General features: G+C 49.4%; 1 protein-coding gene across 1 annotated transcript; it reads left to right on the top strand.

Annotated features, from left to right (window-relative positions):
* Nucleotides 1-2,984: 2,984 nt before the first annotated feature.
* On the top strand, nt 2,985-4,243 carry LOC147961870 (uncharacterized). Its single transcript, XM_087534683.1, has one exon. The coding sequence runs from the start codon at nt 3,027-3,029 to the stop codon at nt 4,233-4,235; it is 1,209 nt and encodes a 402-aa protein (XP_087390809.1). The 5' UTR covers nt 2,985-3,026; the 3' UTR covers nt 4,236-4,243.
* The last annotated feature ends 15,703 nt before the right edge of the window (nt 4,244-19,946 follow it).

Below are 19,946 nucleotides of genomic sequence, written 5' to 3'. Positions count from 1 at the left end.
GAGACACAAACCGGGACTATAGGGCAATTTTCAAACTTGAAAAAATCATAACTAAATCATCCTAATTCAGAAAAATACATATAATATATCAAAATTTGCAGAACAAAAAGATTGATCCGCTGAAACAATTTTTAAAACTAGTTTTCCGTTTCGACAATTTTTTAAAATCACAAAATTCAAAGGGAAAATAGAGTTTTTGGGCGTTTTAGATGCTTTTTAGACGTTTTTAGCGTTTACTGCTAGGGTTTAGATTTCAGAGTTTAGGGTTAGGTTTTATGGTTTAAACCCTTAGTTTTTACTGTTTAGCATAGAGTTCCCGACGTTTTAAGTCCCGGGTTTAGGGTTTAGGACAATTTTTGAAATGACAAAATTGTAAAAGGAAAAAAAGATATGCTCTAATTTATGTTTTTTTGAATTTTGGTTAAATCTTGTCAAACCGGTCAAACAACTGATTCAAGAAATATAGAGTGTTACTAAATAATTACGCAATACTATTAGTGTTACTAAATAAGTATCTCAGTTTTTTTGAATTTTGATCAAATTTGGTCAAACTGTGGTCAAACTATGGTCAAACTACTTATTCAAGAAATATTAGTGTTACTACATAATTACTATTTTTTAGAATAATAGTTTCAAACTCAAACGGTGAAACGTGTGACTTCATGCTCAAGCTAAACTACTGAGGGTTAATAGGATTGACAGCTTACATTTGTCAGGAAAACAACAAGTGCAGACTTGGAATGTAGGGGGAATAGAACTCCGAAGTTAAGCGTGCTCAGGCTGGGGGAGTGAGAGGATGGGTGACCGGCCGGAAAGTCAGGCGATTTGGAATGAGTGATCCACACTTGAGCAGTTAAGAGAGGTGATTAGAGACTAAATCATCAAATAATTTAGAAAAATTAAAAATAAAAAAAATCAAATTTTTTTTCCAAAATTTTCAAAAAAAAAATTCAAAAAAAAACCTTTAGTACCGGTTGGTAACACCAACCGGTACTAAAGGTCACCCATACCAGGGCGCGAGCTCACGCCACGTGGTGGCACTTTAGCGCCGGTTCGTGCCGAACCGGTACTAAAGGGGGGGGGGCTTTAGTGCCCACCCTTTAGGGCATCTTCAGCCGCGCCCCCAACAGGCCCTCCCCAGGCGATTTTGCCGCGCCGACGCCAAAAAAAGGCCCCAGTCACGCCCCCAAGAGCCCGTTTTTCGCCGGCTCGGGCCAAAACTGGTGCCGGCGGACCCAGGCCGAACCCGGCGCCCTGGGGGCGCTTGGGGAGCCGGCACAAGCGAAAAAGGCGCCCCGAGGGCCTTTTCCCGCCGTTTCTTGACGCTTTTCCCTCGCATCTCTCCCGCTCGCTCGCCTTCCTCCCGCCATTCTCTGCCTTTCTCCCGCCAAACCCCCTCCCGCTCGCCTTCCAGTCGTCGCCATGCCGCCGAAGAAGTACGCCATGCCACGCGCGGCGGCAACCGCGACTGGCGCCGTGGCACAGCCGAAGCAGAGGAAGCCGAGGGCGCCGCCATCGAAGCTGAGTTCGACGAGCGGAAGCTCGTCGACCCCTACTTCAAAGGCGTCTACATGCAGCGCGGCTCCAAGGCGATGGCGAACCATTGGGGGCGTATCCAGTTGGCGTGCAACAAATGGCATGGAATCGTCGAGGAGGTTGCGGCTCGCCCGGAGAGCGGCGCCAGCGTTGAGGATCAGGTACACACGCCGTTCGCCAACTGTTCATCCCTCCGCGCAGCTGCTGCGTATGTTCGCCATGTATCGGGGCGACAACCAAGACGCCGACTTCAAGCACCTCCACGTCCACAAGCGCATTGATAAGTGCGAGAAGTGGGCAGAAGTCCGACGTGCCCTCGATAACGCCAAGGAGACATACAAGCCGGACGCGATGACTCCGGGCGCGTCAGAGGGGCCACTGGCTTGGCGGGCTCGGGCTTGACGTTGACGAGAGCCGGGGAACCGAAGGGGCGGGAGGAGGAGGAGGAAGAGGACCCGCCCGCCATGCGCCTCGCCAGCCAAGGGCTGCTGGGGACCGGGGCCGGGGCCGCCGGGTACTCAAGCGGCGGCTCGTTGCCACCCTCGAGGTGCTCGAGGACGGCATGGAGCGTGCGCCAGGGGCGCTCCACCACAGGCGGCGGCCGTCGGTGTTGTGGCGCCCCCTCACCGGCGCGTTCATATATCCCCGTGGACTGTAAAATAAATTCATGAAGCTCATTTGGTAAGTGCATTTTATACCATAGGGCAACTCTGATCGATCCCTAAAAATAGAGGAGGATCCGGCAGAGTAAACTGTTAGTGGATTATTTTTACCCCACTAAGTTTTGGCCAGACCTAGCCGATCGCCTATATATAAGAGAGTAAAGTTACTTTTTGATTTATGCATTTCGTTGAACATCTACCATGCGTGTCCGCGGTGATGGCTCCTGCATGAGTCTTATGGCGCGACGACCATATCCGTCATCGTGACATCCCTTACCACGAGAGTAGGTGAGGGTTTCGCCGAGAAGCCACATGAGACCGTTGTCACGGATGAGATGCACTACATGTCATGTCGTCGGGTCATAAGCCCATAAGAATCCTGCAGGAGCCAAGCGGCATGGATTTAGCCCGACGACGCTGATGGGGTGGAAAGAGGAGGAGGCAGACAATAGTGGCAGTTAGGATTTCTCCCTCAAAAACAAAAAACCTCAAGAAAAGGACCGAAACCTTCCCTTGTCAATACTTAGGTGAGCGTGTGTGTGTGCATAGCACAACCGCTAATTATTGTTCTCATGGGCAATGTAGCAGCGGTGAAGTTGTATCTATTTTACAGAATGTTCACAGTATTTTTGATTTTAGAATTTCATTTTGTCACCCTCTTCAGCCCAGGGAACACAAGTACAGTACTCGGCCAAGACTGCAGCACAGCCGCCGCCGCCGCCGCCGCCTATTCCCCTTCCACCTCACCGTCTTGTCCGATTTGTACGGCCTTCCGCTCCCGTCGGCGACCACTTCCCCTCCTCGAAACCGCCGGTGGCCGGCAAAGAGATGGCCCCGACGCTGATGGGGCTCCCGGGCAGCCTCCTCACCGAAATCCTCCTCCGGTTGCCCGAGCCGGAGGACCTCGCCCGCGCCTCGGCCGCCTGCCCCGCCTTCCGCCGCCTCGCCAACGACGCCTCCTTCCTGCGCCGCTTCCGCCGCCTCCACGCCCCGCGGTTTCTCGCCTTCATCGACCTCGACGGCTTCCAGCCCGCGCTCCCGCCCCACCCCGCCGCGCCCGCCGCCCGCGCGCTTGCCAGCGCCGCTGACTTCTCCTTCTCCTTCCTCCCCTCCCACTGCCGCTGGATCCCGATGGACGTCCGCGACGGCCGCGTCCTCCTCGGCCGGGACCACGGGAAGGACGCGCGGCCTCCGATCTGCAGGGAGCTCGCGGTGTGCGACCCCCTGCACCGGCGGTACGTCCTGCTCCCCCCGGTGCCCGACGCCCTCGTCGCCTCGGCGGAGCGCCCGCCCCCCGTGCGACGCAGGCCCTTCGACGAGCCTATCCTCCTTCCCCTCGGCGAGAACGATGCTGCGGCGGAAGGGACGGCATTCACGGTGATCTCCATGGTGCATTGCGAGACTAAGCTGGCCCCCTTTGTATTCTCTTCCAGCACCGGGCAGTGGCGAGCCGCGGCACCCATGCTTTGGTCGGCCATGCCAGTGTCGCCCATGGATCCTGCTTATCTCAGGCGGCACCACGCCTATGGCTGCTTCCACTGGGACTCCACCAATAACAAGAGGAAAGAGTTACTCGTGCTTAACATCCAGAGAATGGAGTTCTCCATCGCCGAGCTCCCATCCTCTGGTTGGGGCACTCTAGGCGTCGCCATTGTGGAGGCAGGGCAAGGCAGGCTTGGGCTGTTTGGTATCCGTGATGGAACCGCAGGTGGCAGCAAACATGACCTCTGCTATAGCGTTAGGCAGAACAAAGGCAAGAATTCCGGTCAGTGGCAGATGGTGAAGACGTTCTCACTAGGTCCTGAGGGCCTGCATTATCTCAAAGCGGCAACAGAGAGGTGTGTGCTCCTGATATGTTCTGAAGCCCCACGGCTCGTCGGCTTGTCTATGGAGATGCCAGACTTGTTGGAGTATATCTCGGTGGACGTCAAGAAGTTGCAGCTTGAGAGGGTCTGTGTGAAGCCTTTCGGGAAGTCCTTGTCCAGGACGCGCATATATGCCCACTTCCCGCCATCGCTGTCTTCGCCGACAATATGAAGTGGTATACTTTCTACTGCATTTTCAGTTATGTTATGCCTTTCCCTTCATAGTTTTCACATGGATTGTCTAATGCTTAACAGTTCAGTGTTGCAGTTGGCCATTCTTATTTTACACGGCCTAGTAGTGGTTATGTTCTTGTGCTCAATCATGGGAAAGTGAACATATTTGTGATATTTTCTCCTGTTTGTTTCAATTCCAGTTTCAAGAGAATCATACAAAAGAAAATCTCTGCCTAATTACTGTGTTCACAAATAACTGCTTGAGTCACTGCTCTGACTAACAAAGAAAGAGCAGTGTGCGCTCACACTGTGTGATTTGGGTCAGTCTCATAAATCAGTTATAGGCTTCACATCTATCATTTATTGATTATGGCTAGAACCCCTGATATATTTTCTTAAGTGACTTAAGCTAGTCAATAAAATATCCAAAGGCCTGCAAACACTAAGCTACTACCAGTTTAGAATGACCTAAGATTTTCAGTGCTGGTTTCTTTTGTGTACATTTCTCTGTCTTGTTACGTGCTCCAACCTGCATTGCAAATTACACTGCTGAAGCTGAAGACACAACAGCGTCTCATATTTCAAATCCGATTTAGATGAACCTTACTGATGGAACGGATGCTGTTCTGCTGCTATATATAGCCCAATATAATGCCTATAATTTGTTCCTTTAAGCTCGTAAACTCTCGAATATGTGTACAAATTGGACACCGAAAGTCTTCTCTGGTCTGATCTAAACTTCGGTCTTGCTTGTTCAGATCCGATGGAGCCGCAAACAGATCAGCATTGCACATGAACTACCTCATCGGGGTTGAGCAGATACCTCATATTCGAGAGTGCACGAGGGCTTCTTGGGAGTCTGCGCAGAGCACTGTGAATACGTGAGGGAATACATCGTCAATTTCATGCTCGCCAATAAGGACAAGGAGGCGATTCCCGTGCCTTATCATCCCCTGTAAGTCATCCGCGCGGATATCCTTCCTTTGATTTCAACCATTCACTTGCATGGTGAAGGCTAATTAATTTGAGGTGTACTTATTTTACGCAGCAGCGGGCGCGCCGTCCTCATCATCATCTACCCCTGATACTCCCACGCTCTTTACTTGGACTCGTCGAAGAACATTAACAAAAAGGATTACACCCACATCAAGTCTGTTCTTCACAGTGCTATGTTTTACTACGACGCACAGGGTGGAGAGGTCAAGGACAAGAAGACAAAGGACGGCAGGCCCGCCTTCGACCATAAGACCGACTTCTGCGGCATCCAGCAACCGAGTGATTCTCTTAATGATGAATTCTATGTCATACACCACCTGCTGGAGTACAGACGGGATCACCAGATGCTTCGCATGTCACCTAGATCCGGCGATGCCCATATTCTGCAATGGGCAAAGAACTTAGGAGATATCGAGGATCATCGACTTCGAGCTGAGTTCTATCCAATCCAGCGCGAACTTGCCCAAATCATCATGAAGGAGGTCGTCGAAAAAACAGGGATGTTCTATGAAGAAGGACAAATGTCACAAAAAGACGTCCGAACATGCGTAGCCGCTCAGCGTCTCGACCTGAAGCCTTTCACTAAGCTCGGGGACTATCTCCCTGACTTGGATGGATGGCACGACATGTTGGAGTGATTGTCGATATATGACAATGTGTCTGTTCAGTCTATACTATCCGTATGACGAAACTTTGAGTTATGCACGATGAAACTTTATTTGTGATGTAATTAAACCGTCCTCCTCGACTAGCGAAGATCACTCTAGTTAGGGCATTTTGGGTATGATGAACTTTGTTATTTATGCTTATGATATGTTGCTTCTATTTTTGCCAAGTCTGTCTCTTTCTGTTGCTCAACTATATATGTTGCATATCATCGACTCATGTGACGATGCAGGTGTATAGATCATCGATGGCAAAGAAGTGCTACGCCAGGAGTATACGACGAGTGGCCGGAATGTCAGGCCCGGGTGTACCGGTTTCCGAGCGACAGCCAGTAGTTAGTTTAGGTTCACGCTAATGCGAGAGAGGGATACAAACTCATGTAGTGCATAGTTCCGCTCTTACTCAAAGTGATAGCTCTTCTCGCGTATATCATTGTTTAGATGGATGACGATGTAGTTGCAAGTAATCGAGACTTGTATCGCTGTTTTCGAGATGATGACGAGAGACCACTTTGTGTTGGATGATGATTATGATGATGACATGATTTGATGAGACTATTCGTATGTATATGCTATGATTACATTTGTATGTGTATGATATGCTAAAGATTATTGTATAAAGCCTACTCAAATACAAAACAAATATGCAGAAAAAAAAAGAAACTAATAAAACTAGCAGTAGCGAGGGGAACAAAGTTAGCAATAGAGCTCCCTTACCAGTAGCGCTTCCTGCTAAAAAGCGCTGCAGATATTAGCAGCAGCGCTCTGCACTAAAGCGCGCTACTGCTAGCCATGTATAGCAGTAGCGTGGGACGACAGGCGCTACTGCTACACGTTAGCTGTAGCGCCTTATCAGTAGCGCGTCGTCCCGCGCTACTGATAGGCAAAATACCCGCGCTACTGCTAGGGTTTTCCCTAGTAGTGTCAAGTTAACAATCAGTCAACAAGAATAGAGATTTGGTTAATTCCGAGCACTCAAAAACAAGATCAGTTCTAAGACTACTGCCGAATCAAACATTCAACAGTAGTCTCAGGGACTACACCCAGTGGGTGCACTCAGCGTGCCCCCACTGGTCCAGGTTCCACTCGACATGGTCCGCCCAGACCGAGTGGAAGAATAAAAAAAGCGAGGTAACAGTTATCCTTAGACCACAACCGACAGCCCACAGTCGACTGCGGTCTCGGGGACTACACCCAGTGGGTGCACTCAGCGTGCCCCCACTAGTCGGGTTTTCACTCAACTAGACCTGTCTAGTCAGGTGGAAAAACGGTTATGTAATATTTTTATCAAGATCCCCGTCGAATCACACATTCGACGGCGGCCTCGAGGACTACACCCAGTGGGTGCACTCTGCGTGCCCCCACTACTTCAAAGATACAATCGACATTAAGCAGTCGACTCAAGTGGCAGAAGTACTCAGCGAAAAATTGAAGCACCCAGTGGGTGTGTTGCTGTGAAGTGCAGACTTATAAATAGCTGCACAATAAAGGTTACAGGTAGCATATCATAACAGAACAAGAGGCAAGCTAGAAGACCAGTCGGAAATCAACTAACCTGGACATTCGTCTGGAGGGCCGAGCTGGCGTCATAAGCAGCCTGACTGGCCTCACGCACCACTTTCATTTTCTCCATCGTCAGGCCTGCCTGGCGTATGGCTTCCTTGGCAGCGCCCACTTGGTCCTCTGGGACATGATGGGTTGTTAAAAGTGGAGAGGGTAGATCAACCACAGAAGCTTGAGGATCAGAGGCATGGAGCCGCGTAGACGAAACAGGGAGTGGTGCAGTCGACGGTGAAGGACTTCCAATTGACACGGGAACCGCAAAAGTAACAAAAGCTCCACTACTAGGGAAAAGCCTAGCACCAGCGCGGGTTTTGGGTGTATCAGTAGCGCGGGCGCGGGTGCCCGCGCTACTGATGCGGTGCCACAGCTAACTTGTAGCAGTAGCGCGTGTTGACACACGCTACTGCTATACATGGTTAGCTGTAGCGTACGTTGCAGACAGCGCTACTGCTATTACTATCATAAACAAAAAAAATCTCGATCCCGTGCGTGTTGTCAATGGCAGCAGTGGTTCAATCTTGCGAGGGTTGGCGTCGCCGGAGGCATGAACGGACAGTGGAAGATGTGACACCCCAAAATTTTGACCTTGTTTTAATGGATTAAAATTTTGCCAGGAATTAAAACTTTTGTTTTCTGGGCTCCCTTTTGATTTTTGAACCATTTTCTCCCTTGTTATTATGGAGTTTTTCCCCAAAGAGAAAACTTTTCAAATATGTTTTTAGACATGTTTAACCTCTCAAGAAAAACTCTTCTTTTATTAGTAGAACAAATTAAATAATTAATTTGCTTGATCTTTATTTTCTTGAAAAATGGTTTTTCAAAGTTATATGGGCATATTTGAACTACAACCATTTGATAAATTCATTTAAAATTTCAACCAAAATTTGGAGATGTCATGTGATGTTTTTAAATCACTTCTATACAAAAATATCATTTACTCATGTAATATTATGAGCTCTACACCCAATTTTCTTCTCTGGTCCAGAGTGCAATTTTGCACTACAACCCATTTATATATTTTCTTCTAGCCTCCACCAAAATTATGGGATGACAGTGGTAGCATGCAATTCAACTTCATGCAAAAACCAAGTGATGTGCTGTGAAAATTTTGAGTGAATCAACCTCTTTTCCATTCTGGTCCAGCCTTGTGATTTCTACTGCTACCCTATTTATTTTTGCTCCAATGACCTTGTGCTTTCTCGTACTTGTAGTCAGCCCTACCAAACCCCTAAATCCAGGAGCATGCACCCATTTGAATATTTTTGGTTCATGAAATACTGCCATTTATCTCCTGTCCAGAATTGAAGTTTTGTAAAACTTGCACTAACAAGTTTGTGCTTTTCACAAACTAACCTCACCACTTTCTTATGCATCTAAAGAGACCCCACTCTAGAAGGTTTGACCCCTCCTAGAACTGCCTAGGTGCCTCTGGCATTTTGGTCGAACACCCTGTGGGCATGAACAGATTTGGCACGATTATAAGTTTGTGTTATGAACTTGATCTTCTGACCAGACCAGCATGTCCATTGGTTTTGCCCTAGCCTCCAACCCCACCCTGTTAACTCTCTTGTGGTTTAGAGCCCCCTAGCATGCGTTAGCATTTCGTCGAGCACGTCCAGTGCATGCTCTGGGCGTGAGCAGAGCACGCGTTTTGCACATGCCGCGCCCGAGCCAACGCGTCGCGCCCCGGTTTACCCTCACTGCAGAGCCGCGCCACACGCACCCTTCTCACCGCATCACGCCAAGCAGTCCCTCGCCACGTCCCCGGCAGGCCAGGAGCTAGCCGCCACGGCCGCGGACAGCCTCTGCACTGGTCGGCGCCCCCCGAGCCACTCCTGCTCGCCAGCTTGCCCCTGGAGCAGTGCCCGCTCGTCCGCTAGCTCCTGCCGTCATCCCCAGCCCCGCCACGTTGCCCTGCAAGCTACAGAACGTCGGTCGCCGACGAGCTAATCCACGGCCGCCGCGGAACCGCCTTGACTCGCCTATATAGAGGACCCCGAGCTCATCCCCGCACACAGGTAGTCTCAAGCGATCTCCAGGAACCCCTCGTTGGCCAGCAATCGAACCGGGGAGGTCGTCTTCCCCGACTCCGGCCAGTTCGGCCACCGCCGCCTCCCGGCGCCATTCAGCGCAACCAGGGCCTCCCCCTCTCCACTCTCTTCACCAGAAGCTCTTTCTTCCTCCCGCGAACCCTTCCCCCTGCTCGATTTTGATCGGGAACCACCGTAGCCCCAAACTCACTTTGCTCCCGAAGCCATCTCCGCCGCGAAGCTCGTCACCGGCAACTCCGTCCACGTCGGCGACCATGGTCGGTACCCCCGAGTTCGTCTCGACCTCCTGAGCACACCCATGCGCTCAGATCACCGAGGGGCGGCTCCATTCGCCGGCGAGCCTCGCCGGAGCTCCGCCTCTGTTCGGTCAGGGGGAGACGACGCGCGCGTGGACTGGTCAAACCTGACCAGTGGGCCAGGCGGGCCCACTGTCAGTGACCCAGCGCCGGTCCACGCAGGCGTAAGTGGAAACGTATTTTCCAGAATACGCCTTCGACGTGTACGTATATATTCAAACCGTTTTCTTTTCTGTTTTATTTTAAATAACAGAATTTGACTAAACTTTGACTGGCTATATCTTTTAAAATACAACTCCAAATGAGTTGATTCTTTTTCCTACCTCTCTCAAATATTGTCTAGTTTATTTTAAGATTTAATTGAAAAAAAAATTAGACAACTTTTTTGTTCTGTTTTGGAAATATGTGTTAATTCAAAATTATTTAAAATAGGATTTTGGAGAGAGGAAAGGAAACTTGCAAAAGTCTTGGAGTGCACCCTGCCTTTCCACACCATGAAGGCAAGCATCTTGAACCCTGGCATGATATCTTTTGATGTGTTGATTGACACGATTATAACTCCACCTTATTTCAGAAACTCGTTATTTTATGTGGTGATATGATCATTTGCATGGATGCATATTAGTGATTTCCTTGCTGTTGGAAATGAATATACATGTGATGGTAATCATCCTCATGTGCTTTGCATGCATGCCGGAAAAGTGTCCGGGAGAGCCTCTGCCTTGGGTAGGCATGAGCTTGTCGCCGGCCTCCGTCGGGACGGTTATGTCCGGTATGGCATAGTAAGGTATAATGAGCGTTGATTTGTTGGTTGAAATATTTTTTTTGTTATACATGTCTTGCAGGGAATATCTAAACCTCGTGAGTCAACCGTAGATCGAGTCTTGTTCGAGTAACCCCCATACTTGCCTCGTACTACCACTTGTCCCTGCCGCAGGTAGGGTACGGTTCAGTAAGTCGTCAACCCCTTTCAAGCACACACCGTACAGAGAGGCCATGGTGGAAGATACCGGTTGTAGCCGGTAGGCAGGCCACCTGGTCCGGGGGCATGGGTGTTTTCGGTTGAGACCGAGAGGGGAGGCCACCCCTTAGAGCGCGCGATATAAATTTGATCCCATGCTACGCGAGGTTGTAGCCTCCCGACTTAGAGTTTTCCTTAACAGGTGTCGTGGGTGATTCCAGACACCGGTGAGTTAAGCTGGTGTGTGCAAGTCAGGTGTGTTTTCAATTAAAAGACCATAGACGGAATTAGTCCCAATGGACTAAAGGAATCTGTTACTCGTGGGTAAAGAGTACACCCTCTGCAGAGATTAAACCTATTCGAATAGCTGTGTCCATGGTTAAGGATTACAGTTTGGGATGGGCCAAGGGCTGGTCTTAGTGTCGGTCTTCGGAGGAGAATTATTATACCAAAACTTGGATTGTAACTTGTGACTTGTGAAGATTATGATTATTGTTTTTATGGACTAACCCATTATATCATTGAGTATCCCTGGGACGGTTCTACCTCCTGGATATTCATTGTGATTATTTACTTTATAAGCCCTTTATGTGGTGTCGCTGAGACGCCCGACTGTGGCAGTGCTTGTTATTTATTTACTTATAAGCCCTTTATGTGGTGTCGCTGAGACGCCCGACTGTGGCATTGTTTGTTATTTATTTACTTATAAGCCCTTTATGTGGTGTCGCTGAGACGCCCGACTGTGGAATGTTTTGTTATTTATTTACTTATAAGCCCTTTATGTGGTGTCGCTGAGACGCCCGACTGTGGCATTGTTTGTTATTTATTTACTTTATAAGCCCTTTATGTGGTGTCGCACAGACGCCCGACTGTGGCAGTTTATTCCCACTCCATTATTGCTTATTCGTGTGGCATATAAATAACTTACTTGCATGCATAAAAGATGTTTTTTTATGACTGACGATGTGATCATAGAATACTTCAGTGCATGTTTATCAATTATATTATTCCAGTGTTCATAATGTTTGCGAGTACATTCAAAGTACTCACTGGCTTGTCCCTGGCTATTGTCTTGGCCACATTTCTGCATGGAGAGGAGCGTGCGATGACAGCCCCGGAAACTAAACAATGGTGATTGCAGCCTCGCGAAGATAGGAGTTATCCTGGTCAGCTGTTCCTGCGGGAAATGGAGACCCATGGACCCTGACGACTCTCAAACCGCTTCTGCCATCGACCACTAGAGACCAATTGTTGTACTCACAGGCCCGTATGGTCTTGTACTACATATTTTGTATTTTGCTTGGAATTTCTGTATCGAGTTGGTGCCTCATTAGCTAACAGTAATCCTGGGGCTGGTGAGCACAACGGCCATTTTCCGGAAATCAATGCCCGGAAAACCGGTCGCGACAGACTTGGTATCAGAGCCAGGCTGACCATTGGCTAATCCTATCTTAGCCGGGTCTATAAACTTAGGCAAACGAACCCACCAGACCATAACCAAACCCCAGTCAAACTTCTCGTGCAAGATAGCCAAACAGTGACCCAACACCTTTTTGGCAGTCGGTGCCCAACCTATCAGCATAGCCTGTCGATCACGCACCAGTGACCAGCACCCAAGGTGTCTCATTCGCAAGCATGCGAAGGAAGACTCCGTCCCCTTTTTCTATAAAAAGGGCACGCTAGTCTCAACCCAGCACAGCACAACCGCTACCCCAAACCGAGCCACAATGCCTGGCCCCGTCGTGCACAATGAGACCACAACAACCAACCTTGGAGGCTTTGTGACCATACTCGCAAACCTCACCTGTCGTGCCTATGCGTTAGAAGAGCCCCCGGAATATGTTGTGTACCAAGGACCCTTGAGCGGTGAGAGCCGACAATTCTGGGCCACTATGCACATCTACGGTAGGGGTCTAGCGCCCGAGCGCCCCTACATGTTCACTGGAAGGACAACTTCCTTTGAGCCTCAAGCCATCCAACTAGCTGCTCGAGAGGCTATAGTTCATGTCCGGCACTTGTCGCCCAGAGTTAACTGTCGCTCGTTCCACTGCTACCCCAGACGTGAAGGGTATGGTAGACCACCCCAAGTGGCCAACAGAGATCACAAGACAGATCCTGCATTGTTGCACCTAGTGCGCTATGTAAGTGCACTAGAGGAACTGTTCGATCAAATCACCATTGATCTAATCGTAGCTCGTGGAGAGCTGGTTCGTCGAGCCCCGGCGAGAGAAGAGGACGAGCCCAACGCCGACAACCCAGTCGTGCTTATTGGACACCCGATCGAGTCCCTGAGATCCGACCCAGCCATCGGCCAAGGTACTCTGATGACCCCAGAAGTGCTTCGTCGCCTCTTGGGAGCACACTCCAACGGGGTTGTGGCCAACGATCGCCGAGATGGTCATCATCGCTACCCCGAGCCTGCAGCCCCTCAACCCACTCCAGCTAATTCCGACGGTGAGACTCGTGGAGAAGCCTCGGCATCCACAAGGCACGCCCGCTTGGATGTAAACGAGGTAGACTAAGTCACTCGAGTAGTGTCGAGTCTCAGTGTATTTCCCGCTTTGTAATCGTGTGACTCTGTAAATAAACGCCACCCGTTGTCGTGCCTCTAGTAGCTTTGCATGGATATGCCAGACACAGTTACCAAAAACCTCCCTGACAACCCCCACAGTAACACGTCACTTTAGTGAAATGTGTGTATCTGTGGCTTGACCCTGACCTTGGAGCAGGGCTGGAAATTTCATTACCATTCACCACGGTAAAAATGACCCAGCTCCGGTGCTATAAAAGGCCACCGTGTGACCTTGCCAAGCACCCCTCATCTTGTGCACCATCCTCACAACCATTTCTTGCCATGCCGAGCCCTAGTATTTATCTGAGAACTCCAGATGCAACCCCGGGTAGCTTTGTCAAGATATTGTGGGATTTTACCTGCAGTACCATGGGCGCTACCCAACCACCCCAGTACGAGCTGTTCAAATCGAGAATCACCCCTTCCACCTCGAGATATTGGGCAACAGTACACATCCCTCCCGTAAACTCAAACCAAGACCCAACGGAGGTCTCCTTCGTAGGGAAATCTATGCCGACCCCGCATATGGCCATAGAAGCTGCTGCATACGAAGTGCTTGCTCGCCTTCGATTCGCGGTACCCTATGCCAGCGAACGAGGGTATTATTACTTTCTGAGCCGTGCAGCACCCGGAGGAGTAACGTATTTTCCCAGTGGATGAATTGAGAGAGATCCAGTCCTGGCCAACCTTGTCCAGAACGTCGTCGCTCAAGAACGTTTAACCCAACGCGTGATGGGTTATCTCCAGAGCCTCGCGGATTTAAATCCTCAGATGGCCATCGGCAGAACTCTGAGGCCCGACCAAGAGAGAACCAGAGGGAGAAGAAGAGGCTAACAGTGGGCCCCGGGTCCACCTGTCGGCCAGGGAGAGCACTGTGCTCTCGGGTACGACCAGCGTATTTATTAAATTTAGAATTTATTCTAAATTTACTGTATCCAACGTAGAAATCTCTCGTCTTTTCCCTAACCGTAGATTTTTCCACGCAGCGCCAGTATCCACACTGTGGTTTTGCACCACTTATTGCCCTCTCACTGTAGCCACATTTTATTGCATATTATTTTTCTTAAAACAGCTTTTAACAAATCTCGAGGACGAGATTTTTCTTAAGGGGGTAGTGTTGTGACACCCCAAAATTTTGACCTTGTTTTAATGGATTAAAATTTTGCCAGGAATTAAAACTTTTGTTTTCTGGGCTCCATTTTGATTTTTGAACCATTTTCTCCCTTGTTATTATGCAGTTTTTCCCCAAAGAGAAAACTTTTCAAATATGTTTTTAGACATGTTTAACCTCCAAGAAAAACTCTTCTTTTATTAGTAGAATAAATTAAATAATTAATTTGCTTGATCTTTATTTTCTTGAAAAATGGTTTTTCAAAGTTATATGGCCATATTTGAACTACAACCATTTGATAAATTCACTTAAAATTTCAACCAAAATTTGGAGATGTCATGTGATGTTTTTAAATTACTTTTATACAAAAATATCTTTTATTCATGTAATATTATGAGCTCTACACCCAATTTTCTTCTCTGGTCCAGAGTGCAATTTTGCACTACAACCCATTTAAATATTTTCTTCTAGCCTCCACCAAAATTATGGGATGACAGTGGTAGCATGCAATTCAACTTCATGCAAAAACCTAGTGATGTGCTTTGAAAATTTTGAGTGAATCAACCTCTTTTCCATTCTGGTCCAGCCTTGTGATTTCTACTGCTACCCTATTTCTTTTTTCTCCAATGACCTTGTGCTTTCTCCTACTTGTAGTCAGCCCTACCAAACCCCTAAGTCCAGGAGCATGCACCCATTTGAATATTTTTGGTTCATGAAATACTGCCATTTATCTCCTGTCCAGAATTGAAGTTTTGTAAAACTTGCACTAACAAGTTTGTGCTTTTCACAAACTAACCTCACCACTTTCTTATGCATCTAAAGAGACCCCACTCTGGAAGGTTTGACCCCTCCTAGAACTGCCTAGATGCCTCTGGCATTTTGGTCGAACACCCTGTGGGCATGAACAGATTTGGCACGATTATAAGTTTGTTTTATGAACTTGATCTTCTGACCAGACCAGCATGTCCATTGGTTTTGTCCTAGCCTCCAACCCCACCCTGTTAACTCTCTTGTGGTTTAGAGCCCCCTAGCATGCGTTAGCATTTCGTCGAGCACGTCCCGTGCATGCTCTGGACGCGAGCAGAGCACGCGTTTTGCACGTGCCGCGCCCGAGCCAACGCGTCGCGCACCGGTTTAACGTCACTGCAGAGCCGCGCCACATGCACCCTTCTCACCGCATTGCGCCAAGCAGTCCCTCGCCACGTCCCCGGCAGGCCAGGAGCTAGCCGCCACGGCCGCCGACAGCCTCTGCACTGGTCGGCGCCGCCCGAGCCACTCCCACTCGCCAGCTCGCCCCTGGAGCAGTGCCCGCTCGTCCGCTAGCTCCTGCCGTCATCCCCAGCCCCGCCACGTTGCCCTGCAAGCTACAGAACGTCGGTCGCCGACGAGGTGATCCACGGCCGCCGCGGAACCGCCTTGACTCGCCTATATAGGGGACCCCGAGCTCATCCCCGCACACAGGTAGTATCAAGCGATCTCCAGGAACCCCTCGTTGGCCAGCAATCGAACCGGGGAGGTCGTCTTCCCCGACTCCGGCCAGTTCGGCCACCGCCGCCTCCCGGCCCCGTTCAGCGCAACCAGGGCCTCCCCCTCTCCACTCTCTTCACCAGAAGCTCTCTCTTCCTCCCGCGAACCCTTCCCCCTGCTCGATTTTGATCGGGAACCACCGTAGCCCCAAACTCACTTTGCTCCCGAAGCCATCTCCGCCGCGAAGCTCGTCGCCGGCAACTCCGTCCACGTCGGCGACCATGGCGGGTACCCCCGAGTTCGTCTCGACCTCCTGAGCACACCCATGCGCTCAGATCACCGAGGGGCGCCTCCATTCACCGGCGAGCCTCGCCGGAGCTCCTCCTCTGTTCGGTCAGGGGGAGACGACGCGCGCGTGGACTGGTCAAACCTGACCAGTGGGCCAGGCGGGCCCACTGTCAGTGACCCAGCGCCGGTCCACGCAGGCGTAAGTGGAAACGTATTTTCCAGAATACGCCTTCGACGTGTACGTATATATTCAAACCGTTTTCTTTTCTGTTTTATTTTAAATAACAGAATTTGACTAAACTTTGACTGGCTATATCTTTTAAAATACAACTCCATATGAGTTGATTCTTTTTCCTACCTCTCTCAAATATTGTCTAGTTTATTTTAAGATTTAATTGAAAAAAAATTCAGACAACTTTTTTGTGCTGTTTTGGAAATATGTGTTAATTCAAAATTATTTAAAATAGGATTTTGGAGAGAGGAAAGGAAACTTGCAAAAGTCTTGGAGTGCACCCTGCCTTTCCACACCATGAAGGCAAGCATCTTGAACCCTAGCATGATATCTTTTGATGTGTTGATTGACACGATTATAACTCCACCTTATTTCGGAAACTCGTTATTTTATGTGGTGATATGATCATTTGCATGGATGCATATCAGTGATTTCCTTGCTGTTGGAAATGAATATACATGTGATGGTAATCATCCTCATGTGCCTTGCATGCATGCCGGAAAAGTATCCGGGAGAGCCTCTGCCTTGGGTAGGCATGAGCTTGTCGCCGGCCTCCGTCGGGACGGTTATGTCCGGTATGGCATAGTAAGGTATAATGAGCGTTGATTTGTTGGTTGAAATATTCTTTTTGTTATACATGTCATGCAGGGAATATCTAAACCTCCTTTGTCGACCGTAGATCGAGTCTTGTTCCAGTAACCCCCATACTTGGCTCGTACTACCACTTGTCCCTGCCGCAGGTAGGGTACGGTTCAGTAAGTCGTCAACCCTTTCAAGCACACACCGTACAGAGAGGCCATGGTGGAAGATACCGGTTGTAGCCGGTAGGCAGGCCACCTGGTCCGGGGGCATGGGTGTTTCCGGTTGAGACCGAGAGGGGAGGCCACCCCTTAGAGCGCGCGATATAAATTTGATCCCATGCTACGCGAGGTTGTAGCCTCCCCACTTAGAGTTTTGCTTAATAGGTGTCGTGGGTGATTCGAGACACCGGTGAGTTAAGCTGCTGTGTGCAAATCAGGTGTGTTTTCAATTAAAAGACCGTAGACGGAATTAGTCCCAATGGACTAAAGGAATCCGTTACTCGTGGTTAAAGAGTACACCATCTGCAGAGATTAAACCTATTCGAATAGCCGTGTCCATGGTTAAGGATTACAGTCTGGGATGGGCCAAGGGCTGGTCTTAGTGTCGGTCTTCGGAGGAGAATTATTAAACCAAAACATGGATTGTAACTTGTGACTTGTGAAGATTATGATTATTGTTTTTATGGACTAACCCATTATATCATTGAGTATCCCTGGGACGGTTCTACCTCCTGGATATTCATTGTGATTATTTACTTTATAAGCCCTTTATGTGGTGTCGCTGAGACGCCCGACTGTGGCAGTGCTTGTTATTTATTTACTTATAAGCCCTTTATGTGGTGTTGCTGAGACGCCCGACTGTGGCATTGTTTGTTATTTATTTACTTATAAGCCCTTTATGTGGTGTCGCTGAGACGCCCGACTGTGGCATTGTTTGTTATTTATTTACTTTATAAGCCCTTTATGTGGTGTCGCACAGACGCCCGACTGCGGCAGTTTATTCCCACTCCATTATTGCTTATTCGTGTGGCATATAAATAACTTACTTGCATGCATAAAAGATGTTTTATTTATGACTGACGATGTGATCATAGAATACTTCAGTGCATGTTTATCAATTATATTATTCCAGTGTTCATAATGTTTGCGAGTACATTCAAAGTACTCACTGGCTTGTCCCTGGCTATTGTCTTGGCCAGATTTCTGCATGGAGAGGAGCGTGCGATGACAGCCCCGGAAACTAAACAACGGTGATACCAGCCTCGCGAAGATAGGAGTTATCCTGGTCAGCTGTTCCTGTGGGAAATGGAGACCCATAGACCCTGACGACTCTCAAACCGCTTCCGCCATCGACCACTAGAGACCAATTGTTGTACTCACAGGCCCGTATGGTCTTGTACTACATATTTTGTATTTTGCTTGGAATTTCTGTATCGAGTTGGTGCCTCATTAGCTAACAGTAATCCTGGGGCTGGTGAGCACAACGGCCATTTTCCGGAAATCAATGCCCGGAAAACTGGTCGCGCCAGAAGACTAGATCCGGCGGTGGTTGTTGGAGAGGGCCCGTTTCTATGGCAGAGCCAGGCCGCTGCATGGGGCTCCTCTTCCCGACGATGCCAGATAGCTCCGGGTCATCCATGGCGACGACCTACACGGGCATGGACATGGGAGGGTGAGTCAAACCAGAGGGAGAGAGAGAAAAGGAAAACCGAGGGAGAGAGGAAGGTGATGGAGGGAGCAGCGGAGCTAGTCACCGGTGGTGAGGTGCTCTAGTGTGGTGGCGCGGGGCGGCGGCGGCCTCCTAGACATCGGTGGAAGACCGGCGAGCTCCTAGACGCAGGTGGCGCGAGGCGGCGGCCTCTTTCGACGCCACGGAGGAGGGGTGCATGGGCAAGAGGTCCATGTGAGAGCGTATGGAAAGTGAGAGGAGAGAGTGGCGGAAGAGAGGAGGGATTTGGGGGAGGAGATGGGGATTCGGCCGAGGATGTGGCGACTTCACCTACCTCGTACTTAGTAGTAGTTAGGGGTATAAAACAACGCTACTACTCTCAACTTAGTAGTAGCGTGGGTTTATACCCCTCGCTACTACTATGGCATGTCTCGGGGGGCACGGTAGAGACCGCTTAGTAGTAGCCAGGGTTAAAAACCCGCGCTACTACTATCCACTTAGTAGTAGCGAGGGGTAAAAACCCGCGCTACTAGTAAGTAGCAGTAGCGAGGGGTATAAACCCTCGGTACTAGTAAGCGTTTGCCTATAAGCTTTTCCCTAGTAGTGCTCGGTTGAGGTCTCTAGACTGCTGAATCGCTGGTTCTGTCACCGGCGTCGACTGGGGCGTTTTGCTAGCTGGTGCCCTCCTGCCCAAAGTCTTACCCCTCCTTCTCGTGGGTTTCCGTGGCTCATCTTCCGTGGATGCAAAGGAGTCGATCGCAAGAGTTCAGTCGGTCGTCAATGTGGCTGGTAAAGTAAAGGCAAGATGACAAGAGTTATACCTGCGTCGGAAGTGATTGCGTCTCCCATCTCCTCCTCCTCCTCATCTTTATAAATACTTGTCCAAGAGGTAGCAACACTGCAAATTTCAGAATTCACTCGGTCAGAGAAGGAAAGTGAGTCGACCAAAAATCAAGTTGTGCAAAACTAAGAGATCGAGCACAATGATTACCCAGAAGCGATAAGGACAGCCACTTTGATCTTGGGCAAGGCCTTCCAGGGCTTTGATGGTGCGACTTTGGGCTGCTTCAGGGCTTTCTCAGTCAGCACAGGAGAAGATGTTCGAGCGCGCTTCGAAGTCTGCCCGGTCGCCTTTCCACGGACACTCGTTGGGTCTTGCCTCTGCTTGGAGCGTCTTTCCGAGCGTGGTGGAGAGTCGACCTCCTCGTTGTCGCTGGAGTCTTTACTCTCATCATCTTCTCCTCCGTCAGAATTCCA

Source organism: Triticum urartu, chromosome 7A (genome assembly GCF_056163025.1).
Source record: "Triticum urartu cultivar PI428250 chromosome 7A, HENAU_Tu73, whole genome shotgun sequence".
Taxonomy (NCBI): domain Eukaryota; kingdom Viridiplantae; phylum Streptophyta; class Magnoliopsida; order Poales; family Poaceae; genus Triticum; species Triticum urartu.
This window is presented reverse-complemented; position numbering and strand designations above follow the sequence as displayed.

Coding starts and splice junctions, on each gene's coding strand:
- LOC147961870 (XM_087534683.1), top strand. CDS start 3,027: ATGGCCCCGACGCTGATGGGGCTCCCGGGCAGCCTCCTCACCGAAATC.